Here is a 12,849-nt window from a genome sequence, read left to right as displayed (position 1 = left end):
TTTCACATATGCCCACCTGTGCATTGTGCGTGTGTGTCTCTGCAGGAGTGTGTGTGGGTGTCGGACCTTCTATATCCACTCGAGGGATCCTAGAGGAACCAGATATTGCACAAATATTTGAAAGAAACAAGTAAACGAATTTAAAACCAAGAATAATTTGGAGTTGTACCCAGAGCAGTCAATAGAGGGAGCTGTGTTCTGTGCTGTCGAATCAGTATCATCGCTATTATGCATTTTCTCAGCATAACTCTCAGGAAACCAGCCGCTACTGCCTCTGAAAGTGCCATATAGCCAGCCAGGCTCCCTCACCGTGGACTCTTCCACCTGAAGGAAAGGGGATTGTGTGTTTTAATGTTACTTTTAAGGATGTGTATTAAGCCTTGGTCTGTTTGTGTAACTGTCATTGTGTACCTCAATTAGACCATCTGCTTCCAGCGAGAGTTCATCAGAGTTGCGAGCGGTGAATGGATAAAGCGCCCTGTAGGTGCTCAGCGTTGCCTTTTTGCCCTGAACATCGAAACCACTCGGTTGTACACTTGTACCTGTCAAACCAGTGACCAAGTTTGGAAAAAGTACACACAAATCAGCCCATGTACACACACACACACACACACACACACAGACACATAGACGCTTACTCGTTATATTTGCTGTCCTGTTCAACAGGGCAGAGAGCTGTGACTGAAGATCAACGTTAGCGCTGTTCACGGAATCGGTCCCTCGCTCATGAGCTCCATCACCTTCCTTCTCCTTGCTGTCTTTCTCTTCTGCCCGCTGTCCCTCTTCCCCTTCTTTTTCTTCTGCCCATTTCCTTTCCTCCCTCTCTCTCTCTTCTCCTCTTCTCTTCTCTTCCCTCTGTCGTTCCTCCCTCTCCAGCTGTGCGGCCTTTTCTTGCACCTCGCGGAGTCGGGCCTGGGCTTGAATTTGCTGCTCCTCTCTGAGCTTGGCTTCTCTCTCCTGAGCCAACCTCCTCTGGCGCTCGACCTCCTCCTTCTGCAGCCGCTCCTGCTCCAGCGTGGCCTGCCTAAACTCACACACACACAGAAACACACACCATCGTCAATGCTGCATGTTATTAAAACTCAAAACACAAAAATATTGTGACCCGTTGTGTACCACGAACACATGATCTTTGATCACCTGGCCAATTCTTCATCTTGCCTCCTTTGCTCCTCTTCTTCCTGCCTCTGTCTCTGCAGCTCCTTCACTTTCTCCAACTTCACACGGTTGAGCTGGTCCAGCACGGCCTGCTGCTGCCGCTGCCTCTCTCTCAGCTCCTGCAACATTCCCGAAAACACTTCATAAATGTCGGCTGCACGTTTTGGGAGGCAGTAGAAAGTCTAATCTGCCACACCAGTCAGACTCTTCTAACCCCTTCTAACACTGGTATTTAATAGTATCAGTTTTAAGGGCATCATGTTCCCAGGGTGTTATGTTCCCAGAGTCCTTTGTTTCCAGACCTCTATGGCTCCAGTATCCTATTTTTCCATGATTATATACTCCCATGTTCTCATGATCCAAAGTTTTAATCTGGTTCCCAAAACATGCCCTATGTACTTAGGGTCTGTTACACCTTGTGCCCTAGTTTCTCAAAGTATCATGATCCCAGGATCATACTGTAGATGACCAGGATCCTTTACCCAGGGTTCTATACTTCCTGGCCAGTTCTTTCCCTCGGTCCTATATTTTTTAGAGACTCAAACTCCCAGTTTCTTATGCTCTTGGAGCCCCAGTAACCTATATTCCAACATCCATTAATTTCCAGTATCCTATAGTCCCAGCAAGTGCCTGGTTTTCTAGAACTTCCCACAGTTCCCCAGAACCCAAAGCTCCTGCACACACGTATATTAAAAGCCCAATAAACCCAGAATGCTTTATGTTCCCGGGGTCATATATCTTACTACGTTCCTGTAGTCATTCAGAATTTATACCTCTGCTCTTTTATACATCACGATTGTATCTCCAATATATTGTCATGATACAAGTGAAACGAATGAAAGAAGTCCATTAATAAAGATGGATTAGATGATGGACCAGTCAACTCAAACACAAAGAGCTGCAATAAAAAGGCACACAGTTGAAGAAATCACAGCGCTTCACTTTTTTTTTATAGACGGATGTGTGCCTTCCCAAATCATGTCCAATCAACTGACCACAGGTGGACTCCAATGAAGTTGTAGAAACATCTTAAAGATGATCAGTGAAAACAGGATGCACCTGAACCCAGTATTATATACAGTATTATATATACAGTATATACAGTAGCCATGATACAGCGCCCCCTGGCCTGAACCACTGACCTTCCGATCGGTAACTTAAAACCTCAACCACTGAGCTATAAATAAAATCCTCCAATTGGGCTGAAGTAATTTAATCTTGGAGATTAAACTGAAAGCTCTGTGGAGGTATAAATAAATTTGCTTTGTTAGTTTAATGCATTTTAGGGTGCATTTCAGATTCTACACATTTAGTGCTTTTTTTCATCAGCAGCATCAGTTCCTTTGATCTCATTTGCTTTTCAGCAGCTTGGTGTGTTCAAGTGTACTGACATGCTGAACTGTGTTGGCAAGTGTTGACAGAAAACAGGAATAAATGAAAGGAGGAAGAAAGGAATGAACGAATGAATAAGAAAAGAAAAAAGAAAGGAAGGAATGAATGATTGGATGGAATGGGGAAAGGATATTGGAATGAATGAAGGTGAGAAGGAAGGAATAAAGGAATGAGGGAGGACAGAAGAATGTAGGAATAAAGAAAAGGCACAAATGGACAAAAAGAAATGAAGAAAGGAATGAAAGAAGGAAGAAAGGAGTATAGGAATAAAGGAAGGAATGAATGAAGAATGGATTGTCATAATGAATATAGCAAAAAAAAAAAAAGGAATGGCTGAACAAATGATTGCATCTTCTAGCACGGAAACACACTGCGAGATTTCACCACATCTCATGACCGATGAGCGAAAAAAAATGGTTCAAAAAGCTTTGCCAGTAAATAGTAAAACCCAACGAAGATACATGCAAGATGGAGGGATGCTGTGGGATGAGTGTGACACAAAATAAGGACAAAGAGAACCTTGATTAGAAGGAAGAGATTGGTTAGACAGCCCAGCAAAGACAGAAGTCCCTGAAGCATACAGTCATCCATCTCCACTAACTACAGGGAGGACGAGAAGGAGGGTTAGAGGAAGAGAGAAGGAATATGCAAAGAACGAGGGCATTAGAGAAAGTGCGGAGTGTGTACGCAAGGAGAACATAAACAAGGAAGATCCTGGAAGAGTACGGTCGGGCGGTTCTGGACGTGTGTAGTCGTGTTAGCATTAGAATTAGCATAATGGCATGCAAATTATCCTTGGAAGAGGGAAATATGTCGGTTTTAAATCATGGCACCATATTTTTAAATATGCCATTGTGGGAAACGATCAATCAGACCTTCATGTCCCGGTTGTAGCGCTCCACCTCAGACAGCTTGGCTGTGGTCTCCCTCTCCAGTGCGTCCAATTGCTCCTTCAGCTTCCGACAACTCAGATCCTTCTCACACTTATTCCTCTTCACGTCAATCACTCCTGCACCTGAGGAAAGGAATGGAAGATGCATGGCCTGTTAGAACTTTCGTAGTTACTTTGACCATGTATTCTTAATATACATAGAACCAAAAACCATTGGGACACCTGCTGTTTTTCACCCATGTGTGGTTCTTTTCCACCTGTTCGAACAAACATGGAGGCATACCATTGCATAGTTTGTCCTTGGATGCAGTAGCAGGAAACTAGGATCTAGGAGAACCAAACCTATTCTAGAATAAGAATACTTCATCTCTTGATGCATCCATGTGTGCAGAAATCAAACCATTCATGCATCCTGTCTCTCTATTCCTCAGTTTTGAGAAAATGTGTTTTTGTGTTTTCTTACAGCTAGTGTTGGTCTGTGTGAGGTTTCGTAGTTTTTCCGACAATTTCTGTTTCTCTGGAGCCAGACTACTCAGCTGCCTCTGAACATCCTGAGAAAAAAAACTCACATTAGTATAATTCTGAACAAGAACATTCCAAACAAACAAACCGCAGATCTTAGCACTGATGGATGCATCAATGCGAACCTCGAACTGCAGCTGAAGCGAGTTGATGTCAGCGATCCGTCCGTCTCTCTTCTGATTAATGAGTTCCAGCTCCGCCCTCTGGACCCGCCTTTTGCTCTGGGCATCACGGAGGCAGTTTGAGATTTGCTTGTGCCTGTTGCCCTAAGGAAGTATCAAAGGTGTTAATTAGACACCATGTATTTCCATGCTGACGCGCTTAAATGCGGGTGATTCGAATACGGAAACATATGCAAATCTCTGCTGGAATGTTATTCAGAGTGTAATTCTGACCACAGCCTCCAGCTCCAGCTCCAGACTCCGCTTCCTGGCTGTGAGTCTCTCAATATCTCGTTTCTCCTTTTCACCCTGAACCTGCAGCTCCGCCCGTTTACTGCGCTCCCACTCCATCCGCTTCTGTCGCTCTGCCGCCTGAAACAGAGGTAGAACACATTTACACCAAGATTTACAGATACAACCTAGAGAGTGGACCTGTGGCTAGCCTGTTAAAGGAGGTGTGTCACTGTACATAACCTTCTAATTGAGAGGCATGAGTGACCTATATACCTGTCTGTTCCAGGGGAAGAGGAGTGGTCTATGTACCTGTCTGCCTGTCCAAGTCAAAAAAGAGAGGAGTGGTCTTTGTACCTGTCTGTCCAAGTAAAAGTGGCATAGCCTGTATCCTATGTACCTGTCTGACCAAAAAAAGAGGTGTGGTCTGTGTACCTGTCTCTCCAAATAAAAGAGAAGTAGCCTGTGTACCTGTCTGTCCAAAGGTACAAAGGTGTGACTTCTCTTCCTTTCCGTCCAGACATTAGTGTTTGTACTGAACGCACCTCCTGTCTCTCCAGCTTCTTCAACCTCTCCTCCTCCCTCTGTCTCTCCATCTCCTTCTGCCTCTCAACGCGTTGCTCCTCCTCTCTCTGTTGACGTAGGGCCTCCCTTTCCCTCCGCTCCTGCTCCTCCCTCTCTCTCAGCCTCCTCCTCTCCTCCTCCCATCGCTCCTCCTCTCTCCGCCTCCCCTCCTCACGTCGCTGCTGCTCCTGCAGGGCCTGGCGCCGCTTCTCCAGCTCCATGCTGCCTCGCTGGAAGTTCTCCCGCAGTTTATCCTCGAAAGACACTGAGCCGTAGAACCGAAAAGAAATCCGATTGACGTAGATAATCGTTACTCGGAACTCAACAAGGTATAAAAATAATATTTATTTAAATATTTCAAAGAAGAAAACACATTTCAAGAACGTCTGTGTGTGTATACCGTTATTCTTGCTCTTGTGTACAGGTTCCGGCTCGATGAGCTCAGTGCCAATCAGAGGAACGGACCCGTTCGGTAGGTCACATGACTTCCCTGTTCTATACCCACACAATACACAAGATTATTCAGTAACCAGCAAACGAAATTTTAAAGGCTCTTAAAACTTTGTTGTATTTGCTTAAAATTGTAAATTTTAATGTGCGTGTGTGTGTGTGTGTGTTACCTGAAAGATGGTGGCAGAAGGTCAGCAGGTAAGGTCAAAGGTAACGGGTGGCCCGTTTTAGCCATGTCGACAAGGTGCATAGCCAAGATAAACTCTTCCGCTCGCAGCTGACCATCATGATCTACATCCGCCAGAGTCCTAATCATAAACACACACACACACACAATGAACAGGTGTACAAGTGTAAACATACCTCACATGCTCATAATCGTACTCACCAAATAGTGGCAAGTTGGGTCTGGGTGAGGTTAGAAGCAATAAGGGCGTTTCTCACCTGCGGACCTACACACACACGTATACACACACACAGTTCCCCGATTTATATCTACTTGAATTGCAGATACCTGATAAGGAATCTTCACAAACACACACCTGACAGGTATCCGGTCATCAGCTTGTCCAGGATATTGAATTGCTGGCGGTACTTGAGGCGGGACGACTGAGGCACCGCCCAATCCGACGTCCCGGTTTTGGGGGAGTTGCTTGCGAGAGAGGTGGTGGAGGAGGAGTTTGAGCTGGTGGCCACCAATGAGAAATTTCACAAATCAAAAACCACAATGCATTCAGGAGACAAGCTGAGGTTGTGGGCTCAGACAGAAGTCTTGAATTTGTATGTGGGTGTAGGTGTGTGTGTGGGTGGGTGGGTGCATTCACCACTTGAGGCCAATTCAGTACCTGCTGGAAGCCAAGTCCAAGAGGGAGTGAGATTTAGTCAGACCTGAAGACACAGAGAGAGCTGCAAAAGACAGAAATAGAGGAAGACCCTGAAATATGGGACAGTTTATCTGTATATTTTTGTTTAGGTGAGAGTGGGTGTGTGTTACCTGGGGCGGGTGCGAGCACCGTGGCAGTGCCGTTGGGTAAAGTCAGCATGCTGAGCGAGTCAGGGACCAGAGGCAGAGGCAGCAGAGGTTGCACAGCTGGCATAGAGGTCAAAGAAGTCATGGAGGTTACGGTGGACCCGACAGGCATCGGGGTCAACAGGGGCATTGGTGGCATGATAGACAGGTTTGGCATCGAGCCCATGCCTACACACACACACACACACACACACACACACACACACACACACACACACACATAAGTATCAGACCACATAAAACTCAAATGAATCAGATTCCCAATAGCTGAAGCATATAGAAGCGGCTCCTGACGCTCGGTTTACCGAAGCGCGCCGATGACATCATTACAGGGACCGGGGTTTGCCTCATTATGATTGGCAGGGACGGGGGGAGGGGCTGACCCTGGAGCTGCAGCTTAATCAGCTTCATGGCAATGGAAAATTCCAGACGATCCATCTTTCCATCTTTCCCCATGTCAGCCAACGCCCTGAAAAGAGAGAGAGAGAGAGAGAGAGAGAGAGAGAGAGAGAGAGAGAGGGAGGCAGTGTGATGAAAGATGGATAGAGAGAGAGCGATTGGCATTAACAGATTGGAAAAGGTACGGAAAGAGAGACAGGGGCAGAGAGAGAGAGACAAGATGGAAAGAGAGATGATAAAGGAATGGAAAGAGCAACAAGAGGTAGAGAAATGGAAGAGGGGTGGAAAGAGTGACAGACAAAAGATAAAGTTAAGACAGACAGAAAATTAGGGACACAGAGAGATGGAACAGGGATGGAATGAAAGACAGGAACACAAAGAAAGAGATATAAAGAAAGCACATTTATGAAATAATATATAATATAATAATTATATACAGTAAATATGAATTCCTGATTGGCCACCCAGGCGCATATGTTTAATATAGTCACTGTAATACATGTAATAAGTGTGTAAGTGTGTGTGTATGTGTGTGTTTTAGAGAGAGAGAGAGAGAGAGAGAGAGAGAGAGAGAGAGAGAGAGAGAGACTTTTAAGGAGAGCGAGTGTGTGTGCATGCGTTTGTGTGTGTGTGTGTGTTTTAAAGAGAGAAAGCTAACACAAGGCACCCTTTATATAAACCATCATGTGTACTCGATAAGGACTGTGTACACTAAAACCGTGTGTGTGTGTGTGTGTGTGTGTGTGTGTGTGTGTGTGTGTGTGTGTGTGTGTGTGTGAGTGAGAGAGAGAGACAGAGACAGAGAAAAAGAGAGAGATCTTACCAGATCTCAGCCAGTATTGAAGCAGGAAGTCCAGACTGCAGAAAGAACTTTCGTGCTTGATCTCCTACACACACACACACACACACACACACACCGAACTCTTTTATGTTTAATTATATGTGACATTAAAGTTATGAGTTACTCCACACTGCACTGACCTCAATTCAATTCCCAGTCTTATCCACACTCTGTGTGTGTGTGTGTGTGTGTGTGTGTGTGTGTGTGTGTGTGTGTGCGTGTGTGTGCGTGTGTGTGTGTGTTTGCGCGTGTGTATACACTCACCTGACACATATCCCAGAGTGGGACTGAGGGAGTCAAACTGTTTGTCATGCTTCCCTCTCTCTTCTGGGGTTATGGCCCAAATATTAAACCCACCTGAGATAGAAAGGTTAATCATTATAAATCTCACACACATGCTTATTTTTAGGTGTTTTTCACACACACACACACACACACACACACACACACACACACACACACACACACACACACAGAGAGAGAGAGAGAGAGAGAGAGAGAGAGAGAGAGAGAGAGAGAGAGTGGACAAGCATGCCTCAGACGCCCAGTGTGTTACACGTACATACATACATACATACATACATACATACATACATACATACACACACTAATGACCATTCCTCAGCCATCAAACTCAACAGAAACAGGAAATACCAGACTACTAACTTGGGTGGCACTTCCTGCTGGTAACGTCTTAAACACACACACACACACTTGCACACACAATCTTAATAGCAGCTCCTGGCGTGTCCTCTCTAGAGGACTTCCAAGAGCAACAACAATTCCACAGACCTTTCTCTAGAACACCCCCACACACACACACACACACACACACACATACAAAGTAGAGTAGAGATAGCACTAATCTCTGGAGTTTAACATGTAAACTTGTGCAATCTTCAGTCGGCCCTGTATAGTGCAGAACGATGTACACTTTAAGACAGTCGGCTAATCAGGCCCTCGATATACAATATAGAGGTAGAGGTCAGTGGGAGAGAATACGACAACAACAGGCAAGAATATAAAACACACACCTGCGGATGTTTGTTCAAAATGTTTTGCAGTGTGAGAGAATTCTCACAAAGGATATAGACAACATAGCTTGTTCACCAAGATTGAAAAGGCCACACCTCCTTCAATATGACTAAAGGACACAAAGGCCATATCTCATTTTCTGGGACTGACAGATGTAGAGGTCATACCTTCTTAATTGTGAAACATGTACATCAAGGCCATACCTTCCTTACTGGGAAAGAAGGACACAGAGGCCATGCCGCCTTTATTGGGACTGAACGGCATAGAGGCAATACCTGCTTAACAGGGACTGAAGGGCATAAAGGACAAGCCACACCTCCTTCACTAGGACTGAAGGACATAGATGACATAACAACTTATCTGGGACTGACAAGTATAGAGCCAATGCCTCTTTCACTGGCACTGAAGGACATAAAGGCCATACCTCCTTTACTGAGACTGAAGGGCATAGAGGCCATACCTCCTTTACTGAGACTGAAGGCCATAGAGCCCATACCTCCTTTACTGAGACTGAAGAGCATAGAGGCCATACCACTGTACTGAGACTAAAGGGCATAGAGGCCATGCCTCCTGCACTAGGACTGAAGGATTGAGAAATATAGAAGCCACACCTCCTTCACTGGGACTGAAGGACATAGATGACATAACTTCTTCTCTGGGACTGACAGGTACAGAGGCAATGCCTCTTTCACTGGCACCAAAGGACATAGAGACCATGCCTTCTTCAATGGGACTGTCAAGTACAGAGTAAACGTCTCCTTCACTGGGATTGACAAGTCTGGGATTGCCCTTCTGCAAACAATTTGCCTCGTTTCACCAACAAGACCCGACTCTTTCAGCTCCAGAACCATTTAAAAACAAAAGAACATCAACACTAAATAACGGCTGATCATGTTCCAAAGTTCCTGTACCTCAGGAATCTACAATAACAGACACAGAAAACAGCCATGTGCCACTCAGCCTTCGTCGTACTCCTAAAAAATTGTTCCCCTCAAGCAACACATAGCTTCTTCTCCCAGAGGATCTTCTTCTTTCTCACAGGAGCACAGCGTCGTGCCCACAGAGATTCACTCGGCTGCCATGGTGTTGGCCTTTAGGGACCTGAATCCGGATCTGTCTCGGCATGGGGCTCTTCCCTTTCATCTTTTCATTCCTGTTGCATCACACTAGAATTGCTTCTTAAAATACGTCTTGAGGAAAGCATGCTGGATCTTTTCAGAAAGTAAAGAAAAAAAAAAGTCCTCTGTGAATTCAACTTCAAATGGTTTTAATTAATCATGACGACCTCGTTTTGGATCGCTATTCTGCTGACGAGGGGGAAACTTTGAGCCGAGAAAAAGAGAGTGATGACAATGACACCTCTGTGTTAGCTACTTTAAACACACACACACACACACACACACACACACACACACACACACAGATTATATAGATAGATAGTATTCTTACCATTCATGGTTGCTGGTGGGATTCAAGTGTCTCCTGTTCAGCGGGCTAGCTAACACTCATCTGCAGAGAAAGACAGAGTGATTAGTGATGCTAGCATGGCTTTGCACTTAAAGAGAGAATTAGCGAAGAAAAAAAGAGAAAAAAAATGAACAGTGGATTATGTGTGTGTAAGAGGAATAAAAGTGAGCAGATTGAACTGGGAACTGACTGAGCTTTCAGGGATCAAGGAAAGCCAGCAAAAAGAGAAGCAGGAAAGAAGAGACACTGTGACCGGAATGCCGTCGACACTTGATACCCGCAATCCTCCATCCTTCTTTCTCTCCTGATTTTTTCTTTTTACATCATATTGATCGTCATTTCTCCCTGTCTTCTCGGGGGCATGTGGATCCAAGCGTGACCCACTTGCGTTTATTCTTCACCACCATGCCAATGCTTTAAATAAACATTGTAGCAAGGTTCTGCTCAAACAGTCCCACACAGTCTTCTCTTAAATGTAGTTGCCACATGTTCTGGTCAAAATTCAAGTTTTGCAACACATAGACACTGATTTTCCCACCAAGCCTTGCCTCTGAATTCCCGGAGAAAGCTTTGAGCCTTTGTTAAGTCGTTTCTGCTGCGTCACGGTTAGACCCTGCGCTTCCTACCTCCAGTTATCTCCAGTCCACAACGTCTTCATTCTTTGCAATAGTGTACTTTAACTGCTGTTGACCTTTGGACTGTTTATTGAGGAGGAATATGGACGTCATATAGTATACCACTGTATATAGACTATAATCCTGACTTCTGACTTCCCAAGGTTTAAGTCATAATAAAGGTCACATTTATCACATAAGTGAATTTATTCACGAATTTAAGGATGTGCAGATGGGTGGAGACATGGATGGTATAGAATGCTGTATGGATGGGTTGATGGTTAGACAGATGGTATGGAATAGTCAATGGATGGAGGATTAGTTGGTAAAGAGCGATGGATGGATGGTTAAAGATTGATGGGTATATAGATAGAAAGTAGTGGTTCATGGATAATTAGATGGATGGATAGTAAAGAGTGATAGATAGATATAATAATGGATGAAAAGAATGGAAAAGTAGATGGATGGGTGGCAAAGAGTGATAAGAGTACGGAAAGATGGATGGTATAGAGCAGTGGAAGTATGTTTGAATGGATTGATTGATGGATGGTGAAGAGTGTTGTATGAATGGATGGGTAAACACTGATGGAATGAATTGATGTAAACAGTGGTGGTTAGATGGATGTTTGGATAATAAAGAGCAATGGATGGATGGATAGGTATGAGTGATGAAGTTTGTATGGATGGATGAATGGATTGAGGGATGGTAAAGAGTGATGAAGTATAGATGGATTGACAGATTGATATATGAATTGTAATGATCAATGGATAGATTGGAAAAAACGATGGATAATAAATGGATGGTAAGTAGCGATGGATGGATGGATGGATGGATGGATGGATGGATGGATGGATGGATGGATGAATGGTAAAGAGTGATTTATTGACAAAGAAGTTGGATGCTTTATAATAACCCACTGCACACTGACCGTAATGCTTCATCTAACTCAAGGTCAAATAGGAACCTGGTCCATCTAGATGCCTCAAGGTGAACCTGGTTCCCCTGTTCTCTTCTTCCCTCCTCATTTTTCATTTCTAATCAAAGTGTCTGTGGAATGCTGATCTACAGGATGCAGGCTTTTGTTTCTCCGCAGTGTTCATTGTGGGTTCAGCTCAAAGCACTGTGAGGAACAGGAAATGCCATAGTTTCCTGTTTCGAAAAGCGTGGCTGAGGAGGTTCAAGTGACTCTGATCAGAGAACAGACGGCTCAGTAATGGAGTGAACTTTGCACTGTAGATTCTGTACACTCAGGTGGATGAGGTGAGAATGTAAAGTGGAGTGATTTGAGTCACATCCTTGTTATAAATGACCTCTGATCCTGTACACACACTGTGTGGGTTCTCCAGTGAAGGAAACTTGATGCTCCACAAGTTATTCTGCCAGTGAACCTAATTATTTGATATAATAAACATTACTGATCATGTAACATTACTGAGTAGTGATGGAAGGGTGGGTGGATAGATGGATGGATGGATGGATGGATGGATAGCAATTGATGGATGGATAATAAAATTAAATGGATGTGTGGTGGGTAAGGAGTAATAGATGTATAGAGAGTAAGGAGTTTTGATGGATGGGTGCTAAAAAGTGATTGATGTATGGATTGATATAAAGAATGTGGGATGGATAGATAGGTTACTGATAAAGAGTGAAGGAAGGATGGATGGTTGGATGGATGGATTGATTATGGATGAAATGGAGGGTAAGGAGTGATGGATGGATGGATGGACAGTAAAGAGAATTGGATAGACAGATGGATAGTAAAGAATAAAGGATGAATGAATGAATGGCAATTAATCAATGGATAAATGGATGTTAAATAGTGATTGATGGATTGACAGAGTAATGGATAAATGGATGAAGTGATAGATGGATGGATGGATGGATGGATGGATGGATGGATGAATGAACAGATAGGCAGATTGACGAATTAATTGATAAATGGATAGATTAATAGCAAATACTGGTAAAAGTTCTGATCTACAGAATTTGAATCTGTACACCACAGTGTAGTTAATGTTCACTGTGTGTGTGTGTGTGTGTGTGTGTGTGTGTGTGTGGCACTTTAAAATTACGCACTTATTAATATTTA

General features: G+C 44.0%; 1 protein-coding gene across 6 annotated transcripts in view; it reads right to left on the bottom strand.

Annotated features, from left to right (window-relative positions):
* The window catches only part of itsn2a (intersectin 2a), a 29,935-nt gene that overhangs the window by 7,495 nt on the left and 9,591 nt on the right, over positions 1 to 12,849 (bottom strand). For 4 of the 6 annotated variants that reach the window (XM_046873588.1, XM_046873590.1, XM_046873585.1 and 1 more), the window contains exons 2-22: positions 10,125 to 10,184; positions 7,905 to 7,997; positions 7,623 to 7,686; positions 6,706 to 6,869; positions 6,365 to 6,568; positions 6,216 to 6,276; positions 5,913 to 6,055; positions 5,759 to 5,822; positions 5,541 to 5,678; positions 5,321 to 5,415; positions 4,902 to 5,185; positions 4,360 to 4,497; positions 4,090 to 4,230; positions 3,906 to 3,993; positions 3,426 to 3,565; positions 3,070 to 3,150; positions 1,141 to 1,277; positions 639 to 1,024; positions 412 to 542; positions 170 to 324; positions 17 to 89 (exon numbers count right to left, since the gene is read on the bottom strand). In XM_046873588.1, the coding sequence (XP_046729544.1) occupies positions 17 to 89; positions 170 to 324; positions 412 to 542; positions 639 to 1,024; positions 1,141 to 1,277; positions 3,070 to 3,150; positions 3,426 to 3,565; positions 3,906 to 3,993; positions 4,090 to 4,230; positions 4,360 to 4,497; positions 4,902 to 5,185; positions 5,321 to 5,415; positions 5,541 to 5,678; positions 5,759 to 5,822; positions 5,913 to 6,055; positions 6,216 to 6,276; positions 6,365 to 6,568; positions 6,706 to 6,869; positions 7,623 to 7,686; positions 7,905 to 7,997; positions 10,125 to 10,131 (2,787 nt within the window). In that variant the 5' untranslated portion in view covers positions 10,132 to 10,184. Of the gene's footprint in view, positions 1 to 16; positions 90 to 169; positions 325 to 411; positions 543 to 638; positions 1,025 to 1,140; positions 1,278 to 3,069; positions 3,151 to 3,425; positions 3,566 to 3,905; positions 3,994 to 4,089; positions 4,231 to 4,359; positions 4,498 to 4,827; positions 5,186 to 5,320; positions 5,416 to 5,540; positions 5,679 to 5,758; positions 5,823 to 5,912; positions 6,056 to 6,215; positions 6,277 to 6,364; positions 6,569 to 6,705; positions 6,870 to 7,622; positions 7,687 to 7,904; positions 7,998 to 10,124; positions 10,185 to 12,849 lie in introns of those variants that run through there. The other 2 variants (XM_046873589.1, XM_046873591.1) reach the window with 2 other exon arrangements.

Source organism: Silurus meridionalis, chromosome 18 (assembly GCF_014805685.1).
Source record: "Silurus meridionalis isolate SWU-2019-XX chromosome 18, ASM1480568v1, whole genome shotgun sequence".
NCBI classification, from domain to species: Eukaryota; Metazoa; Chordata; class Actinopteri; order Siluriformes; family Siluridae; genus Silurus; species Silurus meridionalis.
Note: the sequence above shows the minus strand (reverse complement) of the source record. Positions and strands in the feature narration are given on the sequence as shown.